Here is a 12,912-nt window from a genome sequence, read left to right as displayed (position 1 = left end):
TGCCCTGCATAGAGATTGTACCAATTTATACTCCCACTAGCTAACATCTGAGGCTGTCTCTTTGCCTATATACTTGCCAATTTGTTGTCTTTTTAAATGCCTTTGGGAAAGTTTTATAACTGTATTCCCTTGCAGCTAAGGGTGTCTAGATGACTAAGTTCTGGTCAATAGAATTTAGGCGGAAATGTTATGTGGCTGCTTTTGGGAACCTTCTTAAAGACACAGTTTATATGCACTTTCTATATGTTAATTTCCTCCTCCCACTCTGCCCTCTCTTCCTTCCTTCCTTTCCTTTTTATTCTCCAGCGTCTTTGAGTTGTTGGTTGTGTTTTGGTCATATATCTAAAGTTTATAGTACTGATGGGAGTCTGTGGTCCAGCAGGAGTTTGTTTGACCACACCGGGATCCCTGTGCCTCCCTTCTTCAGAACAAGCAGTCTGGTTCTTGTTGGCAAAGCCATAGGGCTGGTTCTTTCACAGGCAAAGTCATCTCTACTTGTTCCTGCAATTTAAGGAGTTTCTTAAGACTTCACTTGCTCTAGGATATATTTTTTAATGATTTCTTAACATAGTGCCCTTATATAAAGAGAAAGGAATATGAGTCAGTGTCTGTTCAAATCTGGGCTTTCCTCTTAGCAGCCACATAGTGTTAGACTAGTTAGTCACTTAACCTCTCAAAGTCTTGATATCCTTACCTGCAAAATAAAGCCATACACAGAGCATGAGGATACTAAAATGTGATTCTTTCCAGGATGCTTTCCAAGCCTCAAATTCTAAAGTGGGTGTGAGTTAGATCCCGTTTGCAAAATTTGGAAAGGGGGTGTTGCACATCAGACCAGTGACTCTTAGCTCTTAAATCAGATAAAAGGCAATAAAAAAGGGGATCAAGAAGTGAAGAGAAAAAAATTGCTGGAACAGTTTCTTTAGAAAGCACTATTGCCATGTTCCTTGTGGGGGATGGGGCAGCAGAAGTGATCTTCCTCGGCAGACAGCTAGTAAGGCAAGCTTCTGTGGAATTTGAAAGGTTTTCTGTTATTGGAAGACATAGAGAACTAGTGTTTGATCCATGTGTAAAAAAGCTAAAGTGGGTTGTGACAAGAAGACAGAGTGGCTAAGTTGGGATCAGTCTACACTTCAGAGTGATTGTTTTCTGTGGACCAGATGTGGTCTATTAAAGAAAAAGAAGGAGGAGGAGAAGGAGGAAGAGGAAGAGGAGGAGAAAGAGGGGGAGGAAAGGGAAACGGGAGAGGAGGGGGAGGAAGGGGAAAAGGAGGAGGAGAAGAAAAAAGCAAGAGTGCTGGCCAATGTGAGATATTCTGGGTCATACTCAGTAGAGTGGTCAAGGAGGACAGAGGACCACCAATAGCAGGGAAAGGAAAAAGGAGAACTCCAGATTCACAGGGACTGAGGAAGGGGCAGCCATGATCACCACAGTAGAGAAGCATCTGCTTGGGTCACTATGCATCCACAGGAGAAAGGGTCCTGGCAGGAAAGAGGGTCCCAGCAATGGCAATCTCTGGAGAAGCTATGTCAGTGCCCAGGGGAAGAAGAGTTAGTTCTCTTGATCTGCCAATCCTGGGGGGTAAAGCCACCCCACCATGTAGGAACAGCCATGCTCCTTTATCTCCTTGACCTTGTCCATGTTGGAGACCCAGCAACTGGAGTGTGAAAGGAGAGGTGAGACAGGAAGAGAGTTCAAGAGTGAATCACACTCTTTTCCTTATAGACAGGCAGCTACTACCCCTAGCTTTTGGTGTACAGGGAGAAGTCTCACCTGTGAATGAAGTTGGAAGTGGTCATATTAACTCATAGTGGTCATATTCCAAATGATATTTTTGAGGTTGTGATTTGAGTGATGGTAGGACTTCTGTTCTCAAGAATGAACAAAAAATGATGGGATTGACTAGAGTTTTCATTCAGGACAGGGGCAGATTAACTAGGAATACATTTTAAATGGACAGTGGGAAACAAAAATACGTTGTGTTTTAATGATCACAAATAATAATGATCAACACACTGGTTATACATTTAAGTGGTTGGCTAGTAGATTTGTAACAAATAGTGACTTTGCCCATCTCTTCTGATCCAAATTTCACATCTTTAAAACTATACATTTTGAGGTATGACAAAGGATCATTGTTAGCACAGGCGTTTTATTCTGTATGAGTGAATTACTACAGACCTCCTCTCTCTTACTCCATTAGTTTTTCATCCTTTAGCAGCACTTCCCAACACTGTATACACAGTATTTGACAGGTAATCTAAAAGGCTGTCCAAGTCCTGGCCAGGTAGCTCAGTTGATTAGAGATTTGTCCCAATACTCCAAAGTTGTGTTCGATCCCCAATCAGGGCACATGCCAGAATCCACCAATGAATGCATAAATAAGTTGCACAACAAATTGATGTTTCTCTCCCCTTTCCTCTCTCTTTCTAAAAAATCAATAAAAAATTAAAAAGACAGGACAATCCCCTGACCAGGTAACCAGGTTACATGCCCAAAACTAGGCCTGGTGTTACAGTCTCAACACAGAGGACCCTTACTCTGTATAATAATGTATGTTTTTCTCTTTTTAGATTATTAAATCCCTTCAGGTAGATTTTGGGTTCCTGAAACAATTGCTTCAATTGAAGTTTGAGGACCGTCTTAAAGAGGAGTCTTTCAATCTCTTTACTGCTCTACATGACAGGATCATAATGATCGAAAAACATTATCAACAGGTAGAAGTACTCTCGTGTGTGTGTGTGTGTTTGTGTGTGTGTGGATTGATCTTGTGCTTAGATATGTAGGTACCACAGTTTGGAACTTAGCAACTTTTGAGGGCAATTTAATTTGCATGTTTGTGTTCCATATACTGGCTACATAGAGCTACATAGAGCTATATAATACATACAGCTTTGCTGTGTGTCCGGAAAATTTCTAAATACTCTGCATATGAATTTATTTAATCCTCACGCTAACCTCATGAAGTAGTACCATTATCCCTCTTTTATAGATGAGGAACTGAGGCACAGAAAGGTTAATTAACTTGCTCAAAATCACCAGTTTAGAAATGCTGAGTGTAGGTCGCAGGCCAGTTTGATGACCTGGCTCTTAGCCACAATTTTATGCGCTCTTGTGCTTTCATGGCTTTTTGGGAGCCAAAGACATGAAAACTCGGCTGCTTTGAGGAATTTCTTAAAATCTTTGGCCAGATTAGCATATTTATCTGTCATTATGAATAGACATCACTCTTACTTCTCTGTTACAAAACAAAAAAACCAACTCCATCTATTGCTGACCATAGCATTTTAAGTACCATAAGCCTTCTAAATCCCTTAACAATTTTCTCAAGTCCCTTAACAATCCTAAAATGGAAATGCTATTATCTCTGACCTATAGGAACTGAGCTGCCAAAAAATTAAGTACTATTTTGCTGTGTATAATACACACCCACGTTTTTGTGTGCATTATGCAAATGGGAATTATTATACCCATCATTATACCCTTGGTATATAATCATTATACCCATGAGTAACGAGCATTCTTATTTTCCCCTAACTTCCCTAAATTTGGGCATAAAAGTGCATGTTATACATGGCAAAATACAGTAATTCGCTTAAAGGAAGACAGAGAGTAAATAAATGGCACAATGATACTGAAATCTGATTCTCTCTGACTCTAGACCCTACTGTTGTTTACACTCCTTGCTGGAATGAGAGTTGGTATCAGAATCAAGGGTGTTTTTCTAAATATACCGTCCTTCATTGTTACCCTAAACAACAATGGTCAAATGACTTGATTAATCAGAAAATATGCAGTCTATGGATCCATGACTCTAGATTTCTCTTCCTGCACATATCCCATTCAAAAAGTAGAAGGGCCAGAAGAGGTTATGAACGCAAATAGATTTTACTACTTTTAATAGCAGTTCTAGAAATACACTAAAAAGACTTTGATATGTAAAATGAAATAAAATCTTCAAATTATCTGTTTATTTTATCCATGTAGACTCTATTGCTTTGGTTAAAGGTAGGTAAAAATGGAATGTATTATAAAAGCTGTAGCATAGGAGAAATGATTATAAAATAAAGTTTTTAAGGGGTTGTGATGATTTGAATGGTTTTATACTGAGTTCCTCCCTAGTAGGTGTGAGAGTTGTTTTCAGAAATACATTGTGGTGCTCACTGTACTTATTTTGGGATTGCAGAATGAGGATAACATAAGAAAATGTTACAATCAGCAGTTGGCGGATGCCATAGCTATTATCAGAGGAATGTACGCGGTGAGTTTTTAGCGCTGTCCTGGGCAAGGCCAGCTCTACATCTTGGGAGTGAACAGAGCGTGGCTCACTATGGCTTCCCAGTCTGTGTTAGGTCAACGTAACATAAAAGAATTCAAACCTGTAGATAATTTTTATAAGAGTTTATTAGAGAAAAACTGATGACGTATGCCAGTGAGCAAGATCTCAAATGCTCTTCATAATGATAGTTTTGTAGCTGCTTTTATGCATTTAAAATCAAAGGGGGGATGTAAGGAATACTGTATGGAGGTGGGAGAAAGCAAGGTGGCAATTGGATTACAGGTTAACAAGATTCTGTGCTCTCCAAGGGTGATTACAGTTTATTTCAAAGGTGTGCTAACCTAGATGCACAGAAACAATGGCTGCAGCTTGCTTGAGGCAAAGATAAATCTTTTATTTAAACAGTTACAGGACTTGGGTGTGACTACCCACCATGACCTGCCCAGTCAAGAATTTATGATCAGATCACCCTATGAGGTTACTTCCCATAGATCCCCTTTTGTCATCCAGTGTTTACCTTTGAAGATCTGTTTTCTCGATTTTCAGGTTCCTGGAAAGGGATTAGGCCTAAGATTGTTCATGCTCACATTAAATTTAACGAAATAACGCATTATGGTGGTAGATATAACTTTCCAGAGACTGGAAGATTCCAATCAGGTATCCAAAGTGCTGGGTAAGTGATGAAGTAATCCAGTTTGGTGAACATGCACTTGAATAGAAGAAGGTCAGATAGTCTTAGGAGAGAGTTTATTGGGACCATAGTGAATCCCAGTCAATCATCTCTGACTCTTGATGGAGTAACTTTTCTAATGATGAGGACACTTCTACCTGCCAGACTGGTGCTTCACTCACCTATGTAATGGAAAAATTCACAGTTTTCAATTATTACTTTTTAGGCTTCATAAAGACCTTGTACTTCTTCTAGTAGTTATTAATCTCTTCTTTCATTTCAATATGTGCCCATAAAGAAACATTTTTTATTCCAGCAAATTGTGCATTGATTGCATACTTATTTTCATAGCACTTAACACATTTGTGTTTAATTATGTAATTGCTTGTTACATGTCTCTGTTCTGTGCAGACTGTAAGCCTTATCAAGGATGTTGTCTGTGTTATTCACTGCAGTGCCCTGCCTCTCTTAGCACTGTGCCTGGAACGTAATTAGCAATCAGCTAAGAACTGCAAAATGAATGGATGGTTGTCTATACTTGTAGCAGATACTGGTCACTCAACAGTCATTCTCCCTCCTCCTTCTTTCTATTAGCAGAAGTGCTTCTATACTCTACAAGCCAAAATGCTAGATCCTTTCTTTCCCAGGTACCTTTCCAGCTGTGGCATAAACATGGGCAAGGTCAGGTCCCTGAACAATGGGACCTGAATGTAAATTGGCTGTGACATTTGGGGAGCAGGTTGTTCTCTCTAATCAAATGAGACTCATGGGAAGGAATACCCTTCTTTTTCTTTGCTTGACCTTGTTACATCTTCTTCTGATGCTTGGAATTGCTGCAGCCATCCTAAAACCAAAGGCTGAGGCACTTTGGATGTGCTAAGCATGGCAGAGTGGAAAGGCAGAAAGCATTGGGGGCGCTGATGACATCACTGAGCAACTGAAGTAACTCTGGACTTGTCCTCCCTCTGACCCTTTTTTTTTTCATGAGTTCATAACCCCCTGAGTGTTTAAGCCACTGTTAGCTGTCCATTCAGTTACTTGCAGCTGAAAATATCTATCCCAGGACCCATTGCTCTGTCAACCATCTCTGAGTTTATACCCAATTGCGTTTCCAAAAGTGACCTTGACATATCCCTAAACACCTGCTCCTATACAGTGTGACCTTGTTCTTCCCCCACCAGAGGGAGAGAATAATTCCCCGCCCCTAAGTCAGGGCTGGACCCAGTGACTTGTTCGTAAGCACAGAATGTGGAGGAAATGATGCTGTATGACTTTGGAGGCCAGGTCAAAAGAAGCCTTGCAACTATATCCTTATACTTTTGGAATGTTTGTCTTCCGGATTCTACCCTCTAATTCCAGCTGCCATGGTGTGAGAACCCCCAGCTATTTTGAGGGTCTACATGGGGTACCTGACCCGCAGACCCAACTGATCCAGCCTTCAAGTCATCCAGTCTCCAGCCGTTCATTCTTCCCATCCAGACATTATGGAGCAGAGATAAGCCATCTGCCGTGCCTGTCCTAATTCCCTGACCCACAGAGTTCGTGAACGTAATAAATTGTTGTTTTATGCTAATAAGTTTGAGGAAATGCAGCAATAAATAGATAGCTGGAACAGTATCCTACACTCACATCAATAACCAATTTCTTAAATACATTTGTGGGATAGATTGCTTCTGTAATGGTTCAGGCAGCACAGTATAACATTGTAGTTGAGAGTTAGCATAGTGTATGTTCTTAAAAAAAGACTCCAGAGTCAGACTATTTGGGTTCAAATCCTAACCCTGCCACTTAATTGCTCTGTGACCTCAGGCAAAGTACTGAATCTCTCTCAGTTTCCATACCTGTCAAATGAGGATCACAGAAGTACCTGCCTCATAGGCCTGTTCTGAGGATGAAATGAACTGATCTTTGTGAAGCACTCAGAGGGTACCTGGCACATGATATGTGCAATATTAGCTCTTGTTAAATAAACAAACACTTTCACATATTCATGGCACTCCTTGGCATTTTCTTTCTGTCCCTTAATTATCCTATCTGAGTATTTAGGAGGCCAATGCCTTATCCATTAGGCTACTGGGGCTTCTAATTTTCTTATCTTAGTATTTAGGTGCATAGATTTCTGTCTCCTGACTGCAGAATTCAGATATGATCAAGTGCTTTTAAGATATCTGTAATAATTATCAATTTTTATTATGTTGAACCATATGAAATTGACATTTTTGGAGTCAAAAAGGTCAAATATCAACAATTTTATGAAGTGATGACAGAAAGTATACTTATTTTATATCTAATCTTACAGGGAATGGATATAATGTTTCAATATTATGCATAATACTTGTAGATACTCTCAGGCTATTTCTTCTGCTAACAGACTTTTCTAAACAAATCATGAATGCATTTCAATTTTATAAAATGTGAATCTTATGCATCTACTGAGAGGCCGTATGATTTTTTCCCTTAACCTATTTATAATTAATAATGTGGTAAAATTAATTGAGTTTTTAATGTTAAATCAAACTTTCTTTATATAAGCCCAACTTGGTCATGATACGTCTTTTTAAAAAAATTTTCCTTGACTGGTGTGCCTCAGTGGATTGAGTGCTGTCCTGTGAACCAAAGGGTCTCCAGTTCAATTCCCAGTCAGCGCACACGCCTGGGTTGCGGGGTAGGTCCCCAGCTGGGGGCATTCAAGAGGCAACACACATTGATGTTTCTCTCCCTCTCTTTCTCCCTCCTTTACCCTCTCTGAGAATAACTAAATAAAATCTTTTTAAAAATTGCTGTTGAATTTAGTGTGTTAGTATTTTGCTTAGGATATTTTAAATCTACATTCATCAGTGAGGTGACCTGATTTTTTGTTTGTTTGTTTGTTTTTGTTTTTTTGGTTTTTTGTTGTCCTTTCTGGGTTTGGTATCAGGGTTATGGCAGCTTCACAAAATAAGTGGGACTGTTATGCCTAGTTTGTTCCCTAGACGCATTAGCATAAAATTGGAAATTTTTCCTCCTTAAATATTTTGGACTGCCAGAGGAGCCAGCTGGGCCTGGAAAGATTGATTGATTGAGATATTTCGGACGCATTCAGTTTCCTTAACAATTATAAGACTATTTGGGTTTTGGGTTTTCTATTTCTTTTGAGTTAGATATAGTGAAATATTTGTCCAGGGCCTTGTCTATTTCATTTAAACTCAAAAGTCTGGTGGCATAAGGGTTTAATGATATATGCCTTATTGCTGTTTTATATCTTAATCCTATATTTTAAACCCCACTACATATTTTTATTACTATTTTATCCATTTTCATTGAGTTTTTAAATATCACATGTCTTTTATGATTAGGAATTCTATTTGATGCTCTATGCTTGGTTATTTAACTTTTTGTTTTTACAACTCTTGCTCTTTGTTCATAATTTCAGTATGGTTATTCTTATAAACATATTTAAATATTCTTGATTTATATTCTATGCTTCACAATTTCCATAACTTCCATCTTTGAGTGTCTGATAAGTACTGGCTATCACTCATGATGTATTTTACTTTTGGGTTTCACGATTTTTGTGAACTCGTATTTTTGTGGGACTTCTATGAAGTCTGAAATTTAAGTGAGTCATAGAAGAGAATATTTATATTTGCCTTTGTGAGATTCCTGGATTTGTGACCACTTTAATCTAATTCTCAGCCAGATGTATGACTTTGGGCCATAAAACTGTGTGGGCCGTCTTATGCTTATAAGAGATTTTGTCCCTCCCTATACCTGGAACTAAGTTTCCAGACACAGGAAATTTCACTTTCAGTGGGGTGGGAGGGGTATAGAATTCCAGGTAGTTACTTCTAGTTTGTTCTGGCACCGAAGGGGTGGCCCTTAGGTATCTAGCTCACCCTTACTTAGAATTGCCATGCTGAGGAAGACCTAGTGATGTCTTTTCTTGGTGCCCTGTGAAGAGGTGTAATCCAAGGTTCCAATTTACGTGGTTCACCAATGCCCTGGAGTGAAGGCCAGCTTCAGTCTGCACACTTCAATGTTGTTTTGGCCTCAGTATCCCTTACGATGTCAGTTTATAGGTGTATTTTACCTATGTTATCTAGAATATTGGTTGTTTACATTGTGAGGGTAATTCAAATTCCATGAATTTTTTGAACATGCTTTCATAGTACTTTCTGTCTTCAATGATTTCTGGAACACTGATATACTTCTAATGTGTATCAGATATTCTAAAACGTGGCTACGTGACTATGGCTCTTTATATATACTTTTTGTACTTCTAGGAGTAGAAAGTCCTAAAATAGTTAAGTGTTTATATTCATCAGTTTTTTGTAAACATGTGCTGGTTAAATATGCTTAGCCAACAGTACATTAGTTGTGGTTAGTTGGTTTATCTAATTTAAGAATTGTTTTAATGATACAAAAGTGATTATTTGAATCTTTGCTTTGGCTTTTTGGTATGACCTCAGAGAACCTTCCTAATCCTGGCCACCCAGTTTGTAAAATAGGGCTTAGTCATAAGAAAGAACAGAACAGTATTGAAAAAACAACCAAAGTGTCACTTTTGGTTAAAATGTAATTTTTGATTAAATGTAAATAACTCTCTGCTGCCACCTGGAGTCCAGTTAAGGATACAAGTACAAGTACTTTTTCCAGCTACAGGGCAAGTGTCTAAATCCATTTAACTTAAAAAACAATTTCTAGTGTGTTATTATAGTATTATGTACATTTCAAGGTAAAAGAAAACATTTTCTAAAAATGTATTAGCTCAGATTCAGGTGAAAAATGGAAAATACTCTAGGTATTTCAAACACAAATATTTAATAAGTAGGTCTGAGAGCTTATAATAAGCTCTTGGAAAGACTAGAGGAGTAAATGTCAGGGAGAATGTCACTAGCCTTCAAATTAATAAATGATTTTCCAATGTCAGTCATTGAATATCTTTTCCTTTTCTATTGATTTATAATGTTGTCCTTATGTTTAAAGATAAATTGAGTTGGGCGTATTAAAAATTTTAAGGGTCTATTAAGCACAGATCTATTTGAATTGGGCAGTACCCAACCAGAGGTGGTTAGGACTGCTCCACCAATAAGAACACTACACCAACAGGAGCGTTCCACCAACAGGACTTACATAGAGAAAAGGTGGGAGCAAAGCAAGGACAATTTGGTTATAGCTTAAGCATTTGCCTTATTTGGCAAAAGCCTAGTTGGCTGTTTGTGATTGGTTGTCCTTAGGTTTTTATTTCTTAACCTTGAGGCATTTCCTGGCTTTGGTTTGGTGAGACTGCTTAGGTATTACCTCAGTCTAATGGTCTCCTTGTTTAACATCCATCATATATCAACGATAAGGTTTATGTCAAAGTTACTTATGCTGTTTTGTTGCTCTATGTTAACATTATCTATGCAGTGTTGTAGCCGTACATTGCTTTTTTGTAGTAAATATTTTTAGAATCACAATGTTTTAATATATGGTAAGTTTAGGTCTTTTTTCATTGAGTCTCTCAAAAATGTCCTAGCTTTTTTATTCTTCCAGATAAACTTTATTTATTTATTTTTCTTCCACTCCAAAAAAGCTTCCTTTAGCATTTTTGTTAAAATTGAATTCGTTGGAAATTTATTCAGTCCCTGGTCAGGTAGCTCAGTTGGTTAAAGTGTCATCCTGATAGGCCACGGTTACAGGTTTGATGCCTGGTCAGGGCACATACAAGAATCAACCAATGAATGCATGAATGAGTGGGACGACAAATTGATGTTTCTCTCTCTCTTTCTCTCTCTCCTCCCTCTTTCTTTTTCTAATATCAATAATTTTAAAAAAAGAAATTTACTCATAAATTTTGGAAGAAATTTGCATTACTTATGATATTCAATCTATCAATTATTTCTTAATTCTCATACGTGAATTTTATTTTACATATCTCAATAAAGTTTTATGACTTTATTTATGGAGGTTGTATATATTTTTCATACAATTAAGTGATTCCTAAACATTGCATTTTGGCATTTAGAGAAGATTAAATTTTCTGGACTCTGACTTGTGAAACCAAGATGGGCTTGTACCTCACCCAGGGGCCATTTCCTTGGATTGTGAGGAATTTCTTTCCCTGGAGCCTTGTAAATAGAATTATGTTGAAAAGAAGGTGAGAAAAAAAACCCTGGTTATATGGAATGGCAAAAAACTGAAGTCTCTACAAAGAAAGAATTATAAGTCACCCCAAACTCACCATGACCCAGTTGTGCACAGCGTCTTCCCCCTTAACTCTGTCCTATCTCCTGAGTCTTCTGGCCTTAGCTGGTGGCACAATGGGTCAGCCAGTCTCCCCAGCTGGGAAGCTAGGAGTCACTCCCTGTGCTGGATACCACAACCCAGCCTTCAGGTGGTCACACGCTTGTGTGATCACTTCCCGTATCTCTTAGAGTGTGAGCGGGACATGGGACTTGACTCTAATCAATAAAATACAGCAGAGGTGCACAATGATTATACGAGGGAAGAATGTAGTTCCAGTCTTGCAGAGTTTCTCTCTCCTTTGTTGGCTTGGAGAAAGCAAGAGGCCATGCCTAAGAGCCCCAACATTTGGAGGTACAAAGAACTGTGAACAGCCTCTGGAGCTGAGGGCAATCTTCAGCTTATAGCAAGAAACTGACATCCTTGCCCCTATGGACAGAAGAGTATGAATTCTTCCAACAACCTGGATGAATGCAGAAGCAGGTCCTTTCCCAGTTGAGCCTCCACTGAGACCATCGCCCTGAACATTTTAATTGGCAGGCTTGTAACCCTTAAGCAGAGGACTCACCTAAGCCATGCCTGAATTCCTGACCCTCAGAAGCTGTGAGATAACACATGAATGTGTTTTAAACCAGTAAATTTGTGGTAAAACTGTGACCATAGATAATGGTGTAGATAACAAGTGAACCCTAATATTTTTTGATGAGCTATCATTTCCTGCCAGTTTGTACCTCTGAAATCCATTCTCTTTCTCTCACCACTGAGTAGCTCAGGCAGTCAACATTGCTTGCCTGGCCAGCAGTTACTATCTTCTGGTCTCCTGAAGTCCATTGTCTGCCCAGTCAAGTGACTGGTTTTTCAAAACACATATCCCATCATGTCATCACCTTGCTTAAAACACTTCAATATCTCCTCCATACCTGTAGCATGACATCTAGACCCTTAGCGAGGTCCAGAGGCCCTTATATCTCTCCTCTCTTATTTGTTTCCACTTCTTGGCAAAACTTCATCCTCCAGCACTGTGAGCTACGTGCAGTCACCTGTGTCCTTCTGCACACCTCAGGTTATTAGTCACCTCCCTGGAATTTTCACATAATGTCTCTTCTTGCCGGAATGCTTTCTTTCCTGGATCACCAACACACTGAACTGTATCACAATTTCATATTTATGGATTAGTCTGTACACTAAACTTTTTGTTCTTGGGACCATGGACTAAGTTTTATTCATCTTGACACTCTGCTTCTTGAGAACATGATACACAGAGGTATTCAGGAACTGTTTGTTGAACAAAGGGCTGAACACCAAGAAAGGTGCCAAGAGAACTTGACCTACACAATGGTCCTGGAAATAGATCATGGGTTTCTAGTAAAACCTGCCTAGAACAAAGGCAATGCCTAGGACTGAGGGCTTTAACTAATCTTTCCCTCAGTTGTTGATTCATCCACCCATTGGCTGATTTTGTAGTAGAGAGAAAAGCAGTCCTTATGCTCAGGTTGTTCATCATCTAGTGGTTATGAGAAATAAGAATCTCAGCAATTGCTCTGATTTGTGTGGCTCAGTTGGTTGGGCAGCATCCCGCAAAGTGAAAGATCACTGGTTTGATTCCAGGTCAGGGCACATGCCTGGGTTGCAAGTTTGGTCCCTGGATGGGGCACATGTGAGAGAATACTGATTGATGTTTCTCTCTCACACCAATATTTCTCTCCCTCTTCCTCTCTCTCTAAAGAGAAAAAAAACAGTCTTGGCAATTGCAGGAAGA

General features: G+C 39.0%; 1 protein-coding gene across 2 annotated transcripts in view; it reads left to right on the top strand.

The window, feature by feature from the left end:
- Positions 1–12,912, top strand: part of C4H10orf67 (chromosome 4 C10orf67 homolog) — a 94,296-nt gene that overhangs the window by 10,845 nt on the left and 70,539 nt on the right. For both annotated transcript variants that reach the window (XM_045184352.2, XM_045184345.2), the window contains exons 3-4: positions 2,574–2,717; positions 4,187–4,261. In XM_045184352.2, coding sequence (XP_045040287.2) covers positions 2,574–2,717; positions 4,187–4,261 — 219 coding nt within the window. The remainder of the gene's footprint in view (positions 1–2,573; positions 2,718–4,186; positions 4,262–12,912) is intronic.

This window comes from Desmodus rotundus, chromosome 4 (genome assembly GCF_022682495.2).
Source record: "Desmodus rotundus isolate HL8 chromosome 4, HLdesRot8A.1, whole genome shotgun sequence".
In the NCBI taxonomy this organism is placed as follows: Eukaryota; Metazoa; Chordata; class Mammalia; order Chiroptera; family Phyllostomidae; genus Desmodus; species Desmodus rotundus.
Note: the sequence above shows the minus strand (reverse complement) of the source record. Positions and strands in the feature narration are given on the sequence as shown.